The sequence below is a fragment of the Panthera leo genome, chromosome A1 (assembly GCF_018350215.1).
Source record: "Panthera leo isolate Ple1 chromosome A1, P.leo_Ple1_pat1.1, whole genome shotgun sequence".
In the NCBI taxonomy this organism is placed as follows: Eukaryota; Metazoa; Chordata; class Mammalia; order Carnivora; family Felidae; genus Panthera; species Panthera leo.
The window spans coordinates 124,124,264-124,149,954 of record NC_056679.1 but is presented as its reverse complement, the minus strand read 5'-3'; the positions used below and the strand labels follow the sequence as shown (position 1 = coordinate 124,149,954).

At 36.9% G+C, this 25,691-nt stretch overlaps 1 protein-coding gene across 4 annotated transcripts in view; it reads right to left on the bottom strand.

The window, feature by feature from the left end:
- IL31RA (interleukin 31 receptor A) overlaps positions 1 to 25,691 on the bottom strand; it is an 82,186-nt gene that overhangs the window by 31,775 nt on the left and 24,720 nt on the right. For all 4 annotated transcript variants that reach the window (XM_042939096.1, XM_042939125.1, XM_042939105.1 and 1 more), the window contains exons 3-6: positions 12,062 to 12,179; positions 8,768 to 8,949; positions 6,124 to 6,275; positions 757 to 922 (exon numbers count right to left, since the gene is read on the bottom strand). In XM_042939096.1, coding sequence (XP_042795030.1) covers positions 757 to 922; positions 6,124 to 6,275; positions 8,768 to 8,949; positions 12,062 to 12,179 — 618 coding nt within the window. The remainder of the gene's footprint in view (positions 1 to 756; positions 923 to 6,123; positions 6,276 to 8,767; positions 8,950 to 12,061; positions 12,180 to 25,691) is intronic.

Below are 25,691 nucleotides of genomic sequence, written 5' to 3'. Positions count from 1 at the left end.
TGCTTCTGAGATATTCATGTTGTTGCATGTATCATTAGTTTGTTCCTTTTTTATTGTTTAATTGTATTGCCTTGTATGGTTATACCATAGTTTGTTTATTCTTTGACTAGTTGATGGACCTTTCCGTTATTTTTTTTTATTATTTTAAATAAAGCTGCTATGAACATGTGTATACAAAAAAAAATATTGAGAAAACTGAGGCTTAGACATTAGTTATCTAGCCCAAAATCACTCCACAGCCATGCTGGAATCTAAGTCAAGCCTATAGATTTAAAGTACTATTCTGAATGACCATCCTGACTCATGGTAAGCACTCATTCACTGTATAGTCCCTTTCTCTTTCTCTCTCACTGTCATTAAGAATCTGACCTTTTTTTCCCTCAGTAATTATACCTTTTTTAATTTTTTAGTGGTGGCTGCAGGGTTTACAATATATATCTTTAATGTATCATAAGATACCTTTAAATAGTATTATGCTGTTTCATGTATAGTATAAGAACTTAATAAGAGTAGTAAAGATGTGATCTTTTGCCTTTGGGGCAAGAAGATGCTAACTCAGACCATCTGAGGAGGGCTGGTTTATCCTGTGGGCTCAGGTAAGTGCCTTATAGAGAGGGAACATACAGATTGTCCATGCTCTAGGACTGTGAGATTCCATGATTTCCAAGTACAACACTGGACAAAACCCACTAAGGCTAGGCCCAGGCCACCTTATACCAGAGCAGGCAGAGAAGGAATTGCAAGGGACCAGCTTGCCTTCTTCCTCAGTTGTTCCCATTTTTTCTTGGCTCCAACCACTCCAGAACATGGACTCCTTAGTGGCACATCGCAGAGCTATAACATACTCTGTAAAGGCCTGCAGTCCTGTGAGGTTGTAGGTTTCATCTCTATCAATATCTTCTTTGGTGAAGTTGACTTCCATCTAAAAGACAAAGATGACTCTGAGCTGGATGAGAGATCACCTGTTATCTTTCCATTTTTCTTCTTCACGCCCCAACTCTCTCTTACATTTTTGGAACTTGAAGCATTGTATCTCAGGTTTCAAAAAATATCATTTTCATAGATAAACCTCACACATGCCTGGGGATCACTTGCACCTAAACAGATGTGAGTCACCCCATGAACCACCACCCTCCCCATTTCCTGTCTCTAAGCTTGTAAGGCAGAGATTCATGCCCACACACCCACCCCCCACCCCATCCTGGCTGATGTGAGTGTGCAGAGTCTTGTTCTGGAAAATACAAGGTGGAGTCATGGGACTGAGGGCAACCTGGGCCTCAGTGTAAATACTGCAGGTGACTCCAATACCTAGATATAAGGCCTCATAGAACAGTAACTAACAGAGACCTCAGTGGCATTAAGTTCAATCTCATGTAATGGACAAGAGCCCAAAAGTTAAGTGACTGTGGACTACTTCAGTGTTTGTTATAGGCATAACTGGAATCAGAATACAGCATTCCTAACTCCTACATACTTCCCCTTTACCCAAATCTTCCATTGCAAACTATTGGTCTTTAGGTAACCAGTAGGGCTGCTAAGGATCTCAGCAGCCTGGATGCATAAATTCATTTTGACATTCTGTGGGGGAAGTGGAGGGGGAGAGGTAAATAAATCACTTCTCCTTTCTAGACTTCAGTTTCCTCATTAGTAAAATGAGCACACTGCTTTATATAATCTCTAAAGTCCCTTTTGGACCCAACTCTCCAAGAGACACTAAAAATTCAGCTATTTATTTTTGAGCATGGTCACTGTTGTTGCAAGATGAACTTTTAGCTGTTGGTTTATATGAACTTACATTGAGTTGATTAATAAACTGCACTAATAGGCATGTCTATTTTGTGAATATGCACACTAGTCCCATAAAACCCTGTGAGAGAAGAAAGTATATATAACAGCTGTGAAAATAACTAAATAACTATAGGTCTTGGGCCTAAAGGAAATTGAACAAAATGAGAATATATGTATGTGGCAAAAACCTGAGCATCTCAGCGGCAGATGGAAACTTCTAAACTCTGAATCTAGGAAGATGGTGTTGGGAAAAGGATGTAGGAACCAGAGGCAAGGGCAGTTTCACTGTTGAATCCAAAGTTCCCTGAGCGCCCACCTCTAACAGCCCTTGGAGATGTTGTAATGGCAGAATAGGGTCACTGGGACAATCCCACATCTCAGAGAAAGTAGCCTTCCCCAACTTAGCTTAGTTATGGGGCTCATTTGGGGTGATATTAAGACCTTTATAAGACAGACAACCGCATGGTATCTTCCATACACAAATCAAAATAAAACTATATTAATCCACAAAGAAGTCTAATAAAGTTTTGTTGTCCTTTTAAGCTCTTTTAAATATGTAATATTCTTTTATAACAATCTTTCAAAATTTTCTTCCTGCTTTGCGAGTACCCTCAAGCACATACTTGGTCTACAAGCTGGGGCTCTTCACATTCATGTTCAGTAAGCTTTGCCTAATGTAGCTAGCCAAGCATGTTCTTTACAGCCCTTTCCCATAGGTGGGAAAAAAGCTGCTCAGCCTTTCAAACTACGTATCTGCCTGAAAGGCTTCTTTCAGTTTGGCTTTTTGTCCAGGCAAGTACCTGTGGCCCTCATACAGTCCAGGACCAACTGATCCTCCATATATAGACTCAACTAAGATTTCCCCAGCTCAACACAAAGGACTCCTAACAAAACACTAATTAACTTCATCGGGTTTATTTCTAACAACCTATACTTTGTGCCAAATCCTAGCTCGCCCAAAGTGTTTATGTTTTAAGAGATGAGTCAGAACTGTTGGTGCAAAGCCTAAATCAAACTTTTAAAACCTTCTTGATATTCTTTGGCAGAGTTCTCACATAGCTCTATTTTTAAAGGCAGAAACTCCTTAGACTAGGCAACAGGAAGATGGTCTGGAGGTTGCTAAAATATGGTCAAATGAATGGCAACTTAGAGTCAGAAAACTTGGGCTCAGGTTTGCAACTTACAAACCCTGGGATCTTAGACAGGTGATTTAAGCTCTGTACACCACGATTTCCTAATATGTAAAAATAATAATAGTGATGCCTCATTTATAGATATATGCAAAGATTAAATAGTCTGGAGTGTAAGAAAGCACTTTGCAACACACACAGCATTATACAAACCTAAGTCCTGCTATATGGACATATTGGGATTTTTTTACAGTCTAATGCAGGGAGATAGGACTTTAAATGACTGTGTTGAGTGTTAAGTGTGGTGATGGAGGAGGAGCACCTAGTTCAGGTGCTCAGAAGGAAATATGTCAGAACTGAGTTCTAAGACATGAACAGGTTTAACGAAGTTTGGCGAGGGAGTAGAGGTACAAAAGCAAAGACACAGAGTAGTGAAACAACATGACACAAGGGAAAGTAGCAATCCAGAACTAGTTAGTAGAGAACCAAGGGCAGGATGAAAAATGAGGTTGGAGGGGTTGATAGGGTTCAAGTGTTGGAGGATTAAGGATTTGGACCTTTTTCCATAGAAAAATTGGGTTGGTATAATTGAGTTTAAAAATTATTGTGTTTGAATGCTCAAAGGAGGGAGATACTGACAGCACATTCCACTTTCCTTCTCACTTCCTTCAGCAGAGCAGGAGAAATGACCTCTTAGCTCAAGGACTGGAAGGAATAAAGCAAAGATGAGGGCAGATGCAAGTGAGTTTCTCAAAGAGGTGGGTACAGGATGCTGAAATCTGGGGTAATTTACACGTGCTTCCCTCACTTAGTGTTCTACATGGCTTGCTCATTTTCCAGAGGAACAGAAATCCTGTTTTCTTATTGAATCCTATCTCAGTGGCCGGAAGACTCTGGGCTCAGACAAACAGGGTAAATCAAGGATCGCTAGACAGTACCAATTCCTAGCAATTCCTCAGGTTTACTTAGACCATAACTGGTGATGTGAAGGAAGATGGACTTATGTTGTACCAGGAACTTCCTTGCTTAGGTATTCTGTTCTGGGTTCCAGAAACTACAAATTAATTAGTCTTGTGGTACATGCAGGCAGGTACTAGGAGAATGGTTCCAGAGCTGGCTTAGAAAAGAAGCTGAGAGGAAGAGTGGACATCATTATTTCTCTTATCTTAAACATGTAATAAGTGAAACTTTACCAATTTTCTTTTCTGAAAGAGCTCTAGACTAGGAGAGAATGCAATAAAGTATCTATGAATTTCAGCAAAGTCTAGTAATAGTGTCATGGTCAAGACAGTAAGAGTAGGCTGAATGATTATGACAGTAATTATGCATATTCACAGAAACATAAGTAAATGACCACACTCAGAGAAAAAAAGGTTGATATCTCTGAATAGTCTCTAATGGTTTACCACAGGGCTCTGACATAGTCACTATTTTTATTAATGATTTGATAAAGGTATACAAGTTAAGAGTTATAAAATCTGAGGATATTGAAAAGTCAGAAAGTTAAAAGTTAACTGTAAGTTTTGGTGGTAAAATAAAGATTCTAAATTGGCTGAAATGCTGATAATGCCTCCACTTATCTTAAAAACCAATAAACTTTAAGACAGTGGACATGTGTTTTACTAGAAAATCTTGTGTATGGGGAAAAAATGTTAAAGGTTTAACTGATTTAATTGGCTAGGATCTGATTAAGAGTCAACAATATGTAGTGTTTACAGGGGCACTTGGGTGGCTCAGTCGGTTAAGCTTCCGACTTTGGCTCAGGTCATGATCTCACGGTTCATGCATTCAGGTCCCACATCAGGCTCTGTGCTGTCAGGTCAGGGCTTAGAGCCTGCTTTGGATTCTGTGTCTCCCTCTCTCTCTGTCCCTCCCTCACCCTCTCTCTCTTTCTCTCTCTCTCAAAAATAAATAAACATTAAAAATATATATATAGTAGTTACCAAAAAAAGGTTGATATCTCTCTCTCTCTCTCTCAAAAATAAATAAACATTAAAAATATATATATAGTAGTTACCAAAAAAAGGTTGATATAATTTCAGGTTGCATTGATGGAAATAGAAGAATATACTCTGAACTTTGAAGTAAGAAAGGATTGTTGAAAATTGTTAAAAATGTTAAAAATTAAGAAGTTATGCTCCTCCAAAGTCACCATTAAGACAGTGAAATGGCAAACCACATAGTGATAAATGTCTGTAACACACATAGATTAAAAAAAACTCATAAATAAAATGTATAAGAAACTCCTACAAGTCAATTTAAAACTCAGACCACCCATTAGAAAAAATGAGCAAAAGGCTTAAATCAACATTTCACAAAGAACTCCAAATAGCCAAAAAACACATAAAAAGGTATACAACCTCATTAAAAGTCAGGTAAATGCAAATTAAATTAATTAATGCAATTAATGCAATAAATTAATGCAATTAAAAGTCAGGTAAATGCAAATCAATTAGTACATAATGGAATACTATAAAACAATTAAAATGTATAAACTCCAGCATTACATAACATAGATGAATCTTAAGAGTACAATACTGAAGGAAGTCAAATATTTTTTAAAAAATACAAAATGTACGGATTTCTATTACATAATGTGTCAAACTGTGTTGTTCAGAGATGCAGGTTTAAACGGTAAACCCATAATAAAACCCAAAGAAGCATTTACCATGAAAATCAAGATAACAGCTCTAAGGCAGTGTCGGGGTTGTCATCGGAAAGGATAAGCAGGGGACTTTGGCATGCTTTTTTTGACCTCACTGGTTTTAACATGAGTGCTAACTTAATAATAATTTATTAAATACAACAGCTATGATTTGTTCATTTTTCCAAATACAAGTTATATATCACAATTTCATAAAGAGTTGGAAAAATAAAAAAGGAAATGGACAAGCCACAGAATCTCAGCCATTGACATAGCTATACACAAACCAGAGTGGAATTCAAAAGTAAACTTCTCACTCTTTAATATGTCCCTGTGCTTTGAATGCAAGATGCCTATAGTGAAATACTTGTCCAATCCAAAAGGCCCTAATGGGAAACTAGGAAGAAAAGTACTCATTATTATCTGTCTTCTATTTTTAAGGTAGAAAATTGAAAAAAAATGATTCCCAGTAAAAAAAAAAAAAAAAAAAAAAAAAAAAAAAGTTATCAATAATTCTTTTCTTTGGGCCCTCTAATAGAAACATTGTAATAGGATACTTACCCAGTAGGCACTATTTACTGTTTTGAATCGAAGTGTGTATTTTAAAGTAGATGAAACAGGAGCCAAAACAGGCCGTATCCATTTTATTTGAACCATTCGTTTGACGCCCAAAACTGGTTTCACACTGAAAATCTCAGGTGGTTCAATTTTCGCTGAAAATAAAAATCCTAAATTTCTCATATTTGCAAAAAGATCAGAAGATGTTAATAGCATCCACCTAAAACTGGAAAAAAGCAAAGTAGAGGGGTACCTGGGTGGTTCAGTCGGTTAAACGTCCGACTTTGGCTCAGGTCATTATCTTGTGGTTCGCAGGTTTGAGAACCTGCATCAGACTGTGCTGACAGCTCAGAGCCTGGAGCCTGCTTCAGATTTTGTGTCCCCCCCCCCCCCCCCCCCCCGCCCTCTCTCTCTGTGCTCTTCCCTAACTCGCACTCTTTCTCTCTCTCAAAAATAAATAATAAAAAATAAAAAAATAAAAAAAAAGAAAAGTAGAAACGAAATGGTAGGGCTTATTTTGTAATCTGCTATATGCAGATGGCATTAGGAAGGCAGTGCAAAAGGAATGCTGCCATCCCCACTTCTCCCACCTCCTCACCCCCACCAAAAAAAGGGATGGCCTCTGAGGAGAGGATAGATTCCTATGATTTTTCTGCAAATATACATTTTACTAAATGGGTCAGATCTTACACCAAGAAGAAAGGAGGTAAAACAACCAGAAAATGGGCCGTTTACCTTATCTACTCTACACTCCTCTCAACCCAGAAGTGTCCAGTAGAAAGCATCTTTCATTTTCCTTGAATACTACAAACATTCTCATCCTAAGTCTCTCTCTCTGAAGATATGCAATTTTTTTTCTGGTTTTAAAAGTAGTATATGCTCATTCTAAAAAAATCTTTTTAATATAGAAAAATACAAAGAAAAAGTTTAAATCATCCATAATGCCATCAACCTCAGAGATAGCCATTATAACTTTCTGGTGTATTTCCAGGCTTTTTTCTATGTAAGCATTTGTGTATTTTTAAGCAAATTTTCTATTATGCTAAATAAAACTTTCATCTTTTTAAATCACACTGTGCAATCAGCGTATACCCACTTGCATTAAAAATTCTTCTAAACAATGACTTCAATAAGGTTGCAGGATATAAAATTAATATACAGAAATCTGTTGCATTTCTATACACGAGTAATGAAGGAGGAGATACACTTGCATCAATAAGAATAAAATGCCTAGGAATAAATTTAAACAAGGACATGAAAGACCTGTACTCTGAAAACTATAAGACATTAGTAAAAGAAATTGAGACAACACAAACAAATGAAAATATATATACCATGCTCATGGATTGGAAGAATTAACAATTAAAAAAAAATTTTTATGTTTATTTATTTTTGACAGGGAGAGAGAGAGACAGAGCATGAGTGGGAGAGGGGCAGAGGCAGAGGGAGACACAGAATCTGAAACAGGCTCCAGGCTCTAGGCTCTGAGCTGTCAGCACAGAGCCTGACACGGGGCTTGAACTCACAGACCATGAGATTATGACCTGAGCTGAAGTCGGATGCTAAACCGAACCACCCAGGCGCCCCAAGAACTAAAAATTTTTAAATGTCTACACCACCCAAAGCAATTTACAGATTCCAGAATTAAAAAGATAATAATACTAAAATGTGTATGGAACCACAAAAGACCCCAAATAATGAAAGTAATCTTGAGAAACAAAAATAAAGCTGAAGGTATCACAATCCAAGATTTCAAGGTGTGCTGACATAAAAACAGACACAAAGATCAGTGGAACAGGACTGAGAGTCCAGAAATAAGCATAAACTTATATCATCAATTAATATAAGGCAAAGGAGGCAAGAATATACAATGGGGATAAAAGAGTCTCTTCAATAAATGGTGTTGAGAAAACTTGACAGTTTTATGTAAAAGAATGAAAATGAACCACTTTCTCAAACCATGTACAAAAATAAGCTCAAAATGTATTAAAAACTTAAATGTGAGGCCTGAAACCATAAAAATCCTAAAGAAAATATAGTCAGCAATCTCTTTGACATCAGCCTTAGAAACATTTTTTTGGATAGGTCTCCTCAGGCAAGTAAAACAAAAGCAAAAATACACTATTGGGACCTCATCAAAATAAAAAGCTTTTGCACAGTGAAGGAAATCATCAGCAAAATGAAAAGGAAATTTACTGAATGGGAGAAGGTATTTGCAAGTGATATATTCAATAAGGGGTTAAAATCCAAAATATATAAAGAACTCATACAATTCAACACCAAGAAAATCACAGTCTGAATTTTAAAATGGACGGAGGACCTGAATAGACATTTTCCAAAGACAAATAGATAGCTAAGAGGTACATGTAGAGATGCTCAACATCACTAATAATCAGAGAAAACCACAATGAGATATTACCTCATACCAATCACAATGGCTAGTAACAAAAAGACAACAAAAAAAGCACGGGTAAAGATGTGGAGAATAAGGAACTCTTATGCATACTCATAACCCTTGGTATATTCATGACACATATGAACTATATCCTTAAGCTTTGAGTCTACTTTTGTGTCTGTATCTCTTTCAAGAAAAAAAAGGGGGTATCTTTTAATAAAAGAGTATATAAGAATAAAAAATAATACTTACTTATAGCATCTAAGCTCCAATGTGTTATATCAGATTTAATTATACCATCTGCATTTTGAGCTTCCACTTGAATGGTGTAATTATCTGGGTTTGTTATTGTTGGAGGAAGAAAGGAACAAGAAGTATGATTTCCTCTTGTAGAATTATCACTTGGACAAATATCACTTTTATATCCATAAGAGCTTTGAAGGAAAAAGCAATTCAACATGAGTTTAGTACAGCAGTTTGGAAACAAAGCCATACTTAATATATTAAGCATGTATTTGTTAGTTTTACTTGGGGTTTCTCTTGAAGACTATATCGTTTAGAATAGAGTGCCCCTCTCCAAATGCCTTCCTCATCACTTCCAAGGAGAGTTCCAAGTTACCCGCTTCTTGTCTGAGATGTTATGAGACATGGAGACTTGCTTGAAACTCTTTACATCCATCAAAAACTATACTTGTATTTCCTATTGGTAAGAAATACTGAATAGGCCCTTGAAAACCCCAAATTCTAGTCTTGGGAAGTTATTCTAAAAAGAAAATTAAAATCAAAGAGGATTTATTAAATAAAGTATGGTGGATACATAAGTAGAATTTTAAATAGTTTTTAATATATCTATAGTTATTGATATGGAAAGATGGCCATACTCTATTGGTGGTAAAAAAAATATGCATATTATATGCAGAATAATCAAATTTATATAAACTTACATATTTATATAACTGTTCTTACAGATGTGTGGAAAGGTGCTCAGCAAAATGTAAAGCTGTTACCTTTGGTGATGAAATTTCAAGCGATTTTTTTTTTTTACGTTCTTTACATTTTTCAAATTGAATTTTCTACCATTGGCATACACTATTTTCAGAAAACCCATGAAAATTATTTTCCTGATAGAGAGATATCTATATATCCCAGATAGATAACTTAAATCCTATCAAACTATAACTTAATGAAGACAAGTACAAAGACTGATAGGAATCAGATGGGTAGGTATAGATATAGTCCCACAGCTCTAGGGATTATGTAGGAGTTGAAGTTGGCAGAAAACAGAAAAACCCCCACCATACACGGTCCCAGTGTTGGCTGGCGCTGGGAGCAAAGGAGCTTAGATGTATAGAATCGTGGAATTTTGAAAATAGAAAGGACTTTAAAGTTTTTCTATAGTTGTACAGTGCAAAAAAAATGGCCTCCAGAATAATGTTGAGTCATGGTTACATCACAAACTCTGGAAAAAGATCAGGTTTGAATTCTGTGCCTTGGGCAAGTTTCCTAGCCTCTCCTTGCCTGAGTTTTCCCATCTAAAATGAGAATAGTAATATACCTATAGTATAGCACTGTTATGAGGATGAAATGAGCTAATATGCATTAAGTGCTTTTAAAAGTTCAGCCACTTATTCTAAAGATGAGATGTTACTATCATTGTTACTAGTACTATCACTGTAGTTGAATATTTTGCATTTATTCATGCTGTAACCTTGGAGACATATCCTTTTCTTCCCTTTCCTGCATCTTTAGAGCTCCTTCACATCTCAGTTCAAAAGTCACTACCTCCATAAAGGCATCCAACTCCTTATTCTTCTCCAGGGAAAAATCTATTCCTATCATTCCTGAGCATCAGTAAGGTTTTTTTCTTCATACCATTGACCCACCATCGTCTGCTCTCAGAGTTGATCACCCACAAGAAACCTTCCCATTCTACCCGGAAAAAAGATTTTTGGTGATAAACTTACAAAGGTACAAGCTAGTATGGGAGTCCTGGAGAGCCCAGCAGACCTGAGACCATGGACAGAGACTGTACACAGGCCTAAGGACACCCAGGCATTTCCTCTTTCTACATGACCAGCTCATGAACATAATGACAATCCATAGGGAGTGATAGAAGGGGGTGGGAGGAGTGACTCCTTATAACAAAAAAATAGGAGTACACTTATTGAGGTTTCCAGATTTTCATTATACTGATACTTTCTATTCAACACTGGACCTAGAACTACAGTCTAGGAGAATATAAGTCATTTGTACCATGGATTATTGGGTCTTTATCATTCTTATTTTCAGAAGCAGGGCTCAGCAAACTAGGCCTACAGGCCCAATACAGCCCGCCACCTATTCTTGATTGGCCCAAAGGCTAAGAACAGGTTTGACATTGTTAAATGGTTGGGGAAAATATATAAAAACAAAAATACTTTGTGGCATGTGAAAAGTATATGAAATTCAAATTTCAGGATCCGTAAATAAGGTTTAATTGGACAACAGTGAGGTCCATTGGTTTACATATTGTCTATGGCAACTTACCTGCTACAGAAATAGTGTTAAATAGTTTGACAGAGATCCACCTCCCTCTAAGCCTAAAATATCTACTATCTGTCCCTTTATAGAAAAAGTTTGCTGACCTCTGTGTTAAATCATCTCTCTGATATACTCATTGATATATGAGTACTGCAAGGAATAGTGCTTGCTTTTTTCAATTTCTTCTACTGTAAAGCATAAAGTGGATTTCCCCTACAACACTAGTTACCAATTTCCAAGGAGTGGGGAAAAAAGAGTATAAATGAGATCTTGTATTTAAAAACAAAACAAAACAAAATAAAACAAAAACTTGGAAGTATAGACTCTTTTTGGAATGGAAAAGATAATCTTTCAATATTTCCCAGTGTGGGCATCCTTATTCTTAGGGGAACATGAAGTCCATAAAGGGTTTCATGAACTATTTTCAAAATTTCAAAAAAGAACCCCTGCATAAACTTGCTAAAACATCTAGCTTTTGGCTAGAATAATAATAAAAATTTTGTAATTTTTATTCTAATAGGATTAGGATAAAAAGGGATGCTTGAGGTAGTAAGAAATTGGGGAAGCACTGTCCTGGTGGAATACTGTTTAACAGAGGTCACATAGCAAATTAGTGTAAATCTCCCTCTTAGTTCTGGGTTTATGACCCTACTTACTAACATTGCATCCATGAAAAAGGAACAGTTTTAGGACACATTCTGGAAAGAGGAAGAACATAGCTGAATATAGTAAATAAGCAGATTTTTCCACTCTGCTTATAACTGGTGACTGCTCTGAGCCAATCCAGTGCCTCTGAGAAGAGGTCATCATGTGGCTATAGCTCCCCTCCCTCCATAGTTGCAGCTCCTGTCAGTATGGCTGCAAGCAGCCAAGGTGTCATCCCAGCCATTGGAGGCTACGGGAGTCACCCAGAAGTTATAATGAGGAGAACATTTCACTTCAGAAGTGACTTGAATCATGAGTGAACCAGTAGCCTCTGCCTCCTACCCTTACTCCCACTGATAGCACACAAGCTCCGGTACTTACTAAGTTCTCTTTACTTTGTACCATGTATAACTGGCTTCTTTCTCTGGACTCCAGGTGCAAGTAAAATTCTCCTCATAGTAGAAGACACAGGAAATGTTCTCAGGTTTAGCTGGCAAAACTAAACAAACAAACACATATATGCATACATACATACACGCAATCATTTCATGAAACTAGGTGGATCAAAAACTAGACTGTTTTGGTTAGTTGATACATAATACAGATTCTCCTAATCAAGGCAAAGGAAAGAATCTAACTCCATCTCTTCAATTACTCCTTTATCTTAAAGAACTAGATTTATATTTTTTAAAAAGCACTTTTTACATTATTACTCAAAAGCAACATTTGAGAAGCAAAAATTGTATTAAGAAACCAGGCAAATATAAAGTGTTAGTGAAATGCTAAGTAAAGCATCAAATGATGGAACCAGTCTGGGTAACTGGGAAATGGAAGATATGTGGAGAAGAGAAAAACACACAATGTTCCACTATGCCACACTTCAACTTTATGTATGAATAGTTTTTCATCAGAAGATTACATTAATAGAGAAAATTTCTGAAATATTTTACATGTATTTCCATAGTTTATAAATTTTGCTCCCTGTAGTTTCTCACCCGATAACACCTATCCTTCCATAGAGAAAGAAGATACCATCTAGAATACAGATCTAGACCCTGAAAAGGTCCAGAGACAGAATCCATGGGTACATGAACTTAAATGGGAAAAAGTTTTTATCTTGATTTTTTCACTAACCTTTTGTTGAAATTAAAAATTTTCTTCCCCCATGAATGTGGTCAACAACCTACTTGTGAATTTGTCACCATTAAAAGTCAGGGTATTTTCATTTATATTTCAGTTGTTGCAAATATCTTGAAATATCAAATACTATTGTTACTATTACTACACTAAAGTAATTATTAGGCCTTCCCATTTAATGTATTGATAAAGAAGGACAGGGGCACCTGGGTGGCTCAGTCAGTTAAATGTCCAACTTCAGGTCAGGTTATGATCTCATAGTTTCTGAGTTCAAGCCCCACTTCAGACTCTGTGCTGAGAGCTCAGAGCCCTAAGCCTGCTTCAGATTCTGTGTTTCCTTCTCTCTGCCTCTCCCCCACTCATGCTCTGTCTCTCTCTAAAAAATAAACATTAAAAAAATTTAAGAAACACATATATTACTATCACAAATTTGTTTCCTTAATACTTTGATAACATCATTTCAGTATATTTGAGTTTCTTTGTAATCACATGTATATTATTTATACACTTAGAAATATTATTTTGAGAAGTGGTCCAGAGGTTTCACCAGAAGACCAAGGGGTTAATCATACACACTCATGCATGCACATATACACACCCATAATTAAGAACTAAAGGCAATTTTCAACTAAGGGCAATGTTCAGTTCTGAGATTCAAACTAAGTTCCTTCTGAGACTTTGGCAAAACCATAGTCTTAAGAAGCAGGCATTTTTGAGAAAGGAAGACAACTTATGTTACCCTTATGTATCAAAGTAAAGCTACAGTGCATCTAGAAAGGAAGTCTCTACCAGACAAGAAATGGGAAAAAGCCCAACACTTCTGGCAAGTAAAATATTGAAGGGGAATATGTGGGGAGATAATGGAAGTAAGGTAGAGCAAAGAGCTCAGAGGTCAGTGTTCTTGGTGGAACAGTACAAACACACAGATGGGTCTGTAAAACAGGTCAATGGGGCTGGTGACATACTTCATCAGACACAGCCTGGTGCAGGTCACAAGGCTTTAGTCTAAAAGAAGCCTCATGTTCCAGACTCAGCATCAACTCCAGCAAAATGCAGAACACTACACTGGCAGAGTGTGGGCTGAGGGTAGCTCTTTAGATAAGCTCCATACAGGCAAGTACAGCAGGCAGGAATCCAGAAATCCCTGGTGCCTCAGGTGGAGGGTGGGTATAGATGTGTGACACTGGTCCAGGCCTGGGATTCAGTGGAAGTTCTGTGCACAGGGGACTTCAGGACCACAGGAAAGCAAATAGAACATGAACTTCAGGAATAGGTGCAAGTATGATGTCCCAAAGTGTAGGCAAAGCCAGCTATCTTGCAGCAAATAGCAGACGATGCATGAGACCAAAGCAGGAAGTCCAGAGAAGACCAGAAGGCAACACAAAGGTTTGCTTACATGGATGCACAAGCCCTTGCCCACGGCTCTGCAGTCATATAAACCCTGCTCATATACCTAGATACCATCTTATAGAGGAGCAGGAGAAAGGTAGGAACTCTGAAACATGGGCATTTACCCCAGAGAGAGTGGATTAGCTAAAGGATTGTAAACCAGAAGGAACAGCCAATGTTAACAAATAAGAGTGCTACCCAGCCCCACCCCTTCCTCAACCCTGCCTGGCTTTCCAGGGGAGAAGGAACTTTTTAGAACTGATCAGACTGATCACAGACTATAAGGATATTATATTTTCTCTGTACACCTAACTAATACTGTATTTACTGTATTAGTGTTACCTAACTAATTCTGTATCTCTGTCAAAGGTATTACCTTCTAACAAAAAGGCAGTGGTAAAGGGTTCCAGAATGCAGGACATTCACTGTTCTGTTTAGGTTTAGGATTTTTGAATTTGTGTATATATTCATATATTTTTTCTATGAAATGAGCATTGCCCACATGGTAAAGTAGCCCCTAGGAATGATAAACAAGAATGAGGGAGAGCTAAGTGCCTACACATTGTGTCAATGCTTCCAGCTCTTTCTTGAGAAGCTGCCTTCCTCTGAATCCTGCACGTGAACCCAATCCCTGAAGCACCCATTAGTCAGCAGTGACATCAAAGATTTTCTATCTCGTGCTGCTGGGAAGATGGCAGTGTAGGAGTACCCTAAGCTCACCTCTTTCCATGGATAAAACTAGATAAAACACCTAGAAAAAGACCCAAAGATTTATAGAACAAACCCCACAACCAAAGGTGGAGAAGAGACCACATTGAAGAAGGTGGACATGCGATTTGAGACCTACAGGGACTGTGGCCATCAGACAGGAGCAAGCTGGAAGCGTGGTGAAAGGCAAGAAAAAGACAATCAAGTCAGGGACCCAAAACTGGAAGATGAACCCCCATATCATTTGGCTTTGAAAACAAGAGGAGCCTAATTTCATGAGTTTTTGCAAATAGTGGGAATTAAAGCCTAGAATTCTTAAAATAAGGTATTCAGCTCTGGGAGAGCTCTGCTGGCATTAGGAAGCTGAGTCCCCACCCTTGAAGATGCAATTTGACTAGCAGCCTGAGCAGATACAGTGTAGAACCAAAAGTTTGAAAAACACCGGGTGGCAAAGAGGAGGGAGAATGATTTACTCATTACAGAGCATGTTCTGAAGAGATAGGGATCTCAGAAAGACTCCTCCAGGAACAAAGGAGCTGGAAGACACCATTTCCCATCCCCACCCCCCAGCATAAACACATAGGCATATGTGGGAACCAGCTTTGCCCATACTTGCTACCTAACGTGCTACTGCCAACACCCCCCGGCCCCATCCTTCACTGGATCTGGCATTTCCAGTCACGCTTGCCTCAGTCTCAGCACCGCAGAGCCTCTCTCCCAGATGATCAGTGCAAATCTCACCAACATTGCAACTCTTGACCTGTGCCTTTTTAGAGCCTTGGTCTTGGTAGCAGCAGACTCTGCAGAAGTCTGAGATGCACTTTGTTAAAAGTGCAAGACCCACCCATGCACCATTTGTCCATTTACTTAGGCTAGCCAGTACTAACAGCAAAAGCTCCAGGTCTCAATTAGCAAGTAAACCAGCATTTACCTTGTATAAATGCAGGCCACACCTGCCAGGGACCAAGTACTTCCCACAGTAGGCAAAAAGAGCCACTACAGACAACTAAACTAAAGGAAAAGATACAAGAACGCAGCAAAGCACATACAACACACACAAGAGAAACTATCTGAAGTGACAGGCCCTGGGAAGCAGGGGATACTGCACTACAGGATACTTAAGGACTTCTTCTTTTTAAGTCCACTACCTTCAAGAGCAGAAGGCATAGTTGACTTACCTAACACAGAGAAACATATACAGAGAATTGCAAAAAAAATCAGGAGACAGAGAAATATATCCCAAGCAAAGGAATAGGACCAAATCACAGCAAGAGACCTAAGCAAAACAGACATGAGTAATAAGCCTGACAGAGAATTTAAATTTAAAGTAAGGATCATAAAGATACTCACTGGACTGGGGAAAAGAGCAGAGGACATCAGTGAGACATTTGACGAAGAGATAAAAAAGAATCAGAGATGAAGGACACAATAAATAAATTAAAAATACACTTGATGGAATAAAGAGCAGGCTAAATGAAACAGAGGAACAAATTAATGACCTGGAAGACAAAGTAATGGAAAGTAACCAAGCTGAGCAAACGAGAGGAAAAAAAATCATACATATTGAGAATAGTCTTAGGGAACTCAGTGACTCCATTATATCTGATAACACAGACATTATGGCGATCCCAGAGAAAGAAGAGAGAAAAAAGGGGGCAAAAGCTTACTTGAAGAAATAATAGCTGAAAATATTCCTAACCTGGGGAAGGAAATATATATCCAGATACAGGAGTCAGAGACCCCCAAAAAATCAACCCAAGGAGGTCTACACAAAGACACATTCTAATTAAAATGGTAAAAATTAGTGATGAAGAAAAAAATCTTAAAAGCAGCAAGAGAAAAGAAGACAGTTACATACAAGGGAAACCCTATCAGGATATCAGCAGATTTTTCATCAGAAACTTTGCAGACCAGAAGAGCATGGCATTATATATTCAAAGTGCTGAAAGGGAAAAATTTGCAGCCAACAATACTCTATCCAGCAAGACTATCATTCAGAATATAAGGAGAGATAAAGAGTTTCAGTTTCAGACACAAAAACTAAGGCATTCATGACTACTAAACCAGCCCTGCAAGAAATATTAAGGGGGACTCTGTGAGTAGAAAGGAAAGACCATAAATGAGAGTGTGAAAAAGAGGTACATCTGTAAAAACCACTGAAAGGTTTTTTTCACAAAGGATTCACAAAATAAAAGGATGTAAAATATGATACCATATACCTAAAACATGGGGGAAAGGAATAAAAAATGGGTTCAAACTTAAGCAACCATCAACTTAATACAGACTGCTATATGCATTAGATGTTATGTACAAATCTATGATAACTATAAATTTAAAAAACAGTAATATATATGCCCAGAATAAAGAGGAAGGTATACAAGTATATCACCAAGAAAACCAGCAAACCACGAAAAAGAGCAAGAGACAAAAGGATCAGAGAAAAACCATAGAAACAACCACAAAACAAGTAACAAAATAGCAATAAATAACATACAGATCAATAATTGCTTTGAATGTAAATAGACTAAATGCTCCAATCAAAAGACACAGAGTGACAGAATGGATTAATAAAAACAAGATCCATCTATATGCTGCCTACTAGAGACTAATTTCAGACCTGAAGATATCTACAGACTGCAAGTGAGGGAATAGAGAAACATTTATCATGCAGATGGGTGTCAAAAGAAAGGTGGGGTAGCAATACTTATACCAGACAAAATAGACTTTATTTTTTTTTAATGTTTACTTCTTTTTGAGACAGAGAGAAACAGAGCATGAACGGGGGAGGGTCAGAGAGAGAGGGAGACACAGAATCTGAAGCAGGCTCCAGGCTCCAAGCTGTCAGCACAGAGCCTGATGTGGGGCTCGAACTCACAGACCATGAGATCATGACCTGAGCTGGAGTCAGAAGCTCAGTCGACTGAGCCACCCAGGCACCCCCAGACAAAATAGACTTTAAAACAAAGACTGTAACAAAGGACAAAGACGGACACTATATAATTACAAAGGGGACAATCCAATAAGAATATATAACAATCGTAAGTATTTATGCACTCAATATGGTAGCAACCAAATACATAAAACAGTTAACAACAAACATAAAGAAAATAATCAATAGTAGTACAGTAATAGTAAGGGACTTTAAAGTCCCATGTACATCAATAAAGAGATCATCTACACAGAAAATCAACAAGGGAACATCAGCTTTGAATGACACATTGGACCAGCTGAATCTGACAGATATATTCAGAACGCCCATCCTAAAACATCAGTACACACATTCTTTTCAAATGCACATGGAACATTCTCCAGACTAGATCCCATATTAGGTCACAAGGCAAGTCACAACAAATTCAAAAAGATCAAAGTCATAGCATGTATCTTTTCTGACCGCAACACTATAAAACTAAAAATCAACCACAGGAAAAAATCTGGAAAGACCACAAATGCATAGAGGTTAGATAACATGCTACTAAACAATGAATGCATCAAAAAGAAATCAAAGAAGAAATAAAATTTAGATGGAAACAAATGAAAATGAAAACAGAATAGTCTAAATCTCTGGGATTCAGCAAAATGGGTTCTAAGAGGAAAATTTATAGCAATATAGGCCTATATCAAGAAGCAAGAAAAGTCTCAAGTAAACAACCTAACCTTACATGTAAAGAAGTTAGAAAAAAACAACAAACAAAACTTAAAACCAGCAGAAGGAAGGAAATAATAAAGATTAGAGCAGAAATAAATTTTACAGAAACTACAAAAAATAATAGAACAGATCAATGAGCAGGAGTTGGTTCTTTGAAAAAAATCAATAAAATTGATAAACCTCTAGGTCATCAAAAAAAAAAAAACTCATGAGAGAGAGAACTCAAACAAAATCAAAAATGAAAGAGGAGAAATAACAACCAACACTACAGAAATACAAACAACTGTAAGAGAATGTTACAAAAAATTATATGCCAAGAAACTGGACAACCTAGAAGAAATGGATAAATTACTAGAAACATATAACCTACCAAAACTGAAACAGGGAGAAATAGAAACTTTGAAGAGATCCATTACTAGAAAGGAACTTGAATCAGTAATCAAAACACTCCCAACAGAGGCGCCTGAGGTGACTCAGTGGAGTTAAGCATCCGACTCAATTTCAGCTCAGGTCATGAGGTCATGATTTCACGGTTCATACAATGGAGACTTGCATCAAGGTCAGGAAGCCTGCTTGAGATTCATATATTCTCTCTCTCTCTCTCTCTCTCTCTCTCTTCCCCCCCTTTCCTGCCCCCAACTCATGCTCTCTTTCTCCAAAATAATAAATAAAATAAAATAAAATAAAGTAAAATAAAATAGTTAATACCTATTCTTCTCAAACTATTCCAAAAAACAGAAGAGGAAGGAAACTTCCAAATTCATTCTATGAAGCCAGCATTACCCAGATACCAAAACCAGTTCAAGACTGCACCAAAAAAAAAGAGAAGTATAGGCCAATATCTCTGATGAACATAGATGCAAAAATCCTCAACAAAGTACCAGTAAACTGAACCCAATGATAAATTTTTAAAAAGTCATTCATCATGATACAGTGAGATTCCTGGATTGCAAAGGTGGTTCAATATTTGTAAATCAATCAATGTGATACATCAGATCATTAAGAGAAAGGATAAAAACCATATGATTATTTCAGTAGATGCAAAAAAGCATTTGACAAAATACAACACCCATTAATGATAGAAATCTTCAACAAAGTAGATCTAGAGGGAACATAGTTCAACTTAATAAAAGCCATATATGAAAAACCCACAGCTAACATCATACTCAAGGGGAAGAAATGAGAGCTTTCCCCTAACATCAGGAACAAGATAAGAATGACCACTCTAACCACTTCTATTCATCACAGTGCCAGAAGTCCTAGCCACAGCAATCAGACAACAAAAAGAAATAAAAGGCATCCATATTGGTAAGGAAGAAGTAAAACTTTCACTATTTGCAGATTACATCATACAGAAAACCCTCAAGACTCCACCAAAAAACTACTAGAATTGGTAGTAAACTCTTAGGATACAAAATCAACATATAAAATTTATTACATTTCTATATACTAAATAATGAACTAACAGATAAACAGAGTAAGAAAGCAACCCTATTAACCAGTGCTCAAAAAAATAATAAAGTACCTAATAATAAACTTAACCAAAGGGGTGAAAGACCTGAACTCTGAAAGCTACAAAACAATGATGAAAGAAATTGAAGATGACACAAAGAAGCAGAAAGATATTCAATACTTGTGGATCAAAGAACAAATATTGTTAAAATGTCTATAGCACCCAAAGCAATCTACACATTTAATGCAATCCCTATCAAAATACCAACAAATTTTTTCACAGAACTAGAACAAATAATCCTAGAATTTATATGGAACTACAAAAACAAACAAACAAACAGCCAAAGCAATCTTGAACAAGAAAAGCAAAGCAGGAGGCATCACAATATCAGACTACAAGTTACATTACAAAGTTGCAGTAATCAAAAGAGTATGGTACTGACACAAAAAAAGACATATAGATTAACAAAACAGAAAAGAAAACCCAGAAATAAACCCACAATTATATGGTCAATTATTCCTTGATGAAGCAGAAATGAATATCCAGTAGTAAAAAGACAGCCTCTTCAATAAATGGTGCTGGGAACACTGGACAGCAACATGCAAAAGAATGAAACTGGACCACCTTCTTACACCATACACACACACAAAAAATTCAAAGTGGTTAGGGGCACCTGGGTGGCTCAGTCAGTTAAGCATCCAACCTTGATTTTGGCTCAGGTTCATCTCACAGTTCATAAGTTCTAACCCTGAGTCAGGCTCTGCACTGATAATGTGGAGCCTGCTTGGGATTCTCTCTCCTTTTCTTTCTGGTCCTCTCCTGCTTGTGCTTTCCCTCTTTCAAAATAAATAAATAAACTTTAAAAAATGGATTAAAGACCAGGGCGCCTGGGTGGCACAGTCATTTAAGCATCTGACTCTTGATCTCAGCTCAGGTCATGATCACACAGTTTGTGAATTTGAGCCCCACATCAGGCTCTGTACTGAAGGTGTGGAGCCTGCTTGGAATTCTGTCTCTCCTTCTATCTGCATCTCCCCAACTTGTGCTCGCTCACTCACGCTCTCTCTCTCTCTAAAAATAAGTAAATAAACTTTTAAAAAATGGATTAAAGACCTAAATGTGACACTTGAAATCATAAAAATCCTAGAAGAGAACACAGGCAGTAATTTCTTTGACATCAGCTGTAGCAACATTTTTCTAGATATATCTCCTGAAGGGAAATAAAAGCAAAAATAACTATGGGAACTGCATCAATATGCAGTAATTTCTTTGACATCAGATGTAGCAACATTTTTCTAGATATATCTCCTGAAGGGAAATAAAAGCAAAAATAACTATGGGAACTGCATCAATATGCAGTAATTTCTTTGACATCAGATGTAGCAACATTTTTCTAGATATATCTCCTGAAGGGAAATAAAAGCAAAAATAACTATGGGAACTGCATCAATATGCAGTAATTTCTTTGACATTAGATGTAGCAACATTTTTCTAGATATATCTCCTGAAGGGAAATAAAAGCAAAAATAACTATGGGAACTGCATCAAAAATAACTATGGGAACTTCCCAGTGAAGAAAACAATCAACAAAACTCAAGACAACCCACTGAATGGGAGAAGATATTTGCAAATGACATTTCTGATAAAGGGTTAGTACCCAAAATATATAAAGAACTTATAAAACTCAACAACCAAAACCCAAATAATTAAACTAAAAAACGGGCAGAAGACATGGACAGATATTTCTCCAAAGAAGACATCTAAATGGCCAACCAATACACAAAATGTTCCTCAACTTCACTCATCATCACACACATCAGAATGGCTACAAATCAACAGCACAAGAAACAACAGGTGCTGGGGAGGATGTAGAGAAAATGGAACCTTCTTACACCATTGGTGGGAATGCAAACTGGTGCAACCAGTGTGGAAAACAGTATGGAGGTTCTTCAAAAAGTTAAAAACAGAACTATACTACAATCCAGTAATCATACTACTTGGTATTTACCCAAAAAATATAAAAACACTAATTCAAAAGGACACATACATCCCTATGTTTATAGTAGCATTATTTACAATAGCCAAGATGTGAAAGCAGCCCAAATGTCCATCGATAGATGAATGAATAAAGAAGATAAATTTTATATATATATAAATATTCCACTATATATATAGATATATGTGTGTGTGTGTGTGTGTGTGTATATATATATATATATATATATATATATATATATATATATACAGATACAGATATAATGGGATAGATAATGGAATAATATTCAGCCATAAAAAACAATGAAATCTTACCATTTGCAACAATATGGATGGAGCTAGAGAGTATAATGTTAAGCAAAATAAATCAATCAGAGAAAGACAAATACCATATTATCTCATTCATATGTGGAATTTGAAGAACAAAACAAACAAGCAAAGGGAAAAGAGAGAGAGAGAGAGATACAAAGAAATAGACCCTTAGAGAACAAACTGATGATTACCAGAAGGGAGGTGAGGTGGGGGATGGGTGAAATAGGTGAAGAGAATTAAGGAGTTCATTTGTTTTGATGAATACCAGGTGATGTATGGAATTGTTGAATCACTATATTGTGCACCTGAAACTAATTTAACACTGTATGCTAATTACATTGGAATTAACATAAAACTTAATTTAGAAAAGATTTTCCATCTTTACTATTTTCATGCTGAAAACCATGACAAAGATGGTGATCTCCAAGTCCAAGTGCTTAAAAAGACCAGCATAACTAGACCTGAACCAACTGCTTCATGGTAAATGGAAATTAGAAGCTAGACCACTAACACATTCTTCAAAGAGCCCACGCAGCTTGAAAACCTCCATGGACAATTTCTTGGGTGAGCAATCAGAATACAAACAGATTCACAACTGTCAGTGGAAACAAGCAAAAGCCTACGAGGCAGTGAACCAAAGGTCATCCCATAATATCCCGAGAGGAACAACTTTCACACTGACCAATTCGCTCTGCCTCCGTGACTCAGAGATGATGGCAGGATACACGTGTGTGCATTTGTGTATACATGTGGGTCGGTCTTCAATTCTTTGGACAAGTTTGCTTGAAATATTCATTAAATATTAGCTTGCCCTTCACCCTCCATTTCACTTACACCCATTACACTCACTTTTAGCAGGATTTCAAAGTTGAGCCTTTGCTGGAGAACAAGGAAACAAGAAGTTTTTCTCTGTATCCCCAGGATATTCTTTGGTCTTGTGCTAGTCTCATTTTGGCTTCTTATAGTCATATTTTATTTTATTTCCTTCTCATTCTTACTTTGCCTTGCACTGGCTGAATCCAAAGCCAGCCACAAAAACTCATGTATGAATAAGTCCTTATGATTCAAAACCAACCATGTCAAAACTCAATATCTTTACTTTCCTGGTCGTCTTTGAATACCTCTCCTTCATTCCTTGAGAAGCTTTAATTAATATATATAAAAGGCATGGGTCAAAAAGGGAGTCAAACAGCTTGTTCCCATAAACAGAACCATTTGGTTCCCCAGGTATCAGGAAAGTAGAAAGTGCTTTTAAAAATGATTTTCCATTCCATGTGAGCATTTTAAAGGAGCTACTTTTGTCTTGTCCCTACTGCTTGAAATATGGCAAGAAGGCAATATTCTTATATAAATATTGGTATATGAGAAGAAAAAATCCTGTTCCTCCTACCCTCCTATGTTCTGCATCTGAGTTCTTATGAGACTAACAAAAGACAGATTAAAAGAGAAAACAGTTTATTAACATATGCAGTGCACATGATGCAGGATGTAAACCTCAGTGAAGAATAACTCAAAAAGGTGGTTAAATCTTGGGCTCACATAGTATCTTAAAAATACAATAAATTTGTGAAGAGACCAGACAAAGGAAAAGGAATTTAGGTTTTCAAGGGTAGCAAACTGCAGGAAGGTAAATATATGTGGGAAACTAATGGAGTAGCCTTCATTACTGCATTTGTTGATTCTCGTCTACCTCCACATCAAAATAATCCCAATGGCATATTTTGGAATGGAGTATTCTGATCCCCTACTCTAGTATTAGAGAAGAGATTTGTGATGAATAAAATATAAGTTCAGTAGTATCTGCAGTGTTCATCAATATCTCCCCTTCTTGGACTTATGGTAAGATTTTATTTTCTTGCTCCCTTGAAATTAGCCATGGCCACATGACTTGCTGTGGCCAATGACATGAGAGGAGCATTTAAGTTTTGGTATACAATTGTCCTTTCTCTCCTTCCTCTGTTCCTGCACACACTGAAAATCCACATTGATATGACAGTGTCTTAGGATGGTAGAGCCTTCATCACCCTGGGATCCTACTTACCTCTGATGAACATACACAGTTTGCTGTTTTGAATACTAAGATTTGAGGCTTGTTTATTTTTGCAGCATAAACCAGTTTCCCTGACTAATGTAAAAAAAATGGTCTGCTGTGAAAATCCAGGATTCTAAGACTTGGGGGTAGAATTCATTTTATCAGTAGTTTTTTCTCCTCTTTTCATATATCCTCATAACATTCTATCTATGTATTTTAGGTCATTTGAGATTTGTTTTATCACAAATAGGAGGCTGGAAAGAACTGGAAGAAGAAGGAACCAAAACAACAAACAATATTAGGCTTCACTTTTACTTGCTTGCTTTACTTACATTTCCAGCCTCAGTTATCTGGTGTGACCCTGCACATGTCAACTGCTTTTACTTTATGTAATGGAACCACCATGATTCACAGAGCCTATACATCTATCATCCTCCCGTTTCCACATGCTGGCCAACAGGATGCTGATTTTAGGTCTTATTCATGATCTCTAATTAGGATATCAACTCTTCATCTGAAGGCTGCCACAACCTGTGATAGAATAACAAGGGCACTTCACCTCCCTTGTACTTATTACAAAACCCAGGAGTACTGGCAAGTACTCAAGAGTGTTAAGACCTTGAGAAACCAGGAAAGACTAACAAACTGTCACAGACCAGAAGAGACTAGGGAGTTGTGACAATGCATGCAATATGGTACCCTAAATTCAATCCTGGAACAGAGAGAAAACATTAATGAAAAAAACTAGTGAAATCTAAATAAAGTCTGGAATTTAGTCAGTACTAATGTGTCAGTATCGGTTTCTGAGTTTTGGCAAATGTACTATGGTATTATAAGATATTAATAATGGGGATAGCTGGATGAGGGTTATGTAAGAGCTCTCTGCACTATCTTCACAAGCTTCCTATAAATCTAAATTATTCAAAAACAGAATTTTTATTTTTTAAAAATGGACATCTGAAGGCTAGATTTACCATTGGTACATATCTATCCTTGCCCCACATCTTCAAAAACAATCCAAAACTATATTCCTATTTCTCAAAATAACTATTTTCCCTATGTGTATAAAAAGGGAAATATTCATTAACTTCCTCTAAGGGGAATATTCTTCTTATCAGAGAACTGTCCACATGCAAAAAGAACATTTTTCAAAATTAAAATGTTCCCAATCTCCCTTCTTTCCTATATGCTTATATCATTTAGGTGCTGTTGCAAAGTTAGTGGTTTTTTTAAAATTTTTTTTAATGTTTTATTTATTTTTGAGACAGGGAGAGACAGAGCATGAACAGGGGAGGGTCAGAGAGAGGGAGACACAGAATCTGAAACAGGCTCCAGGCTC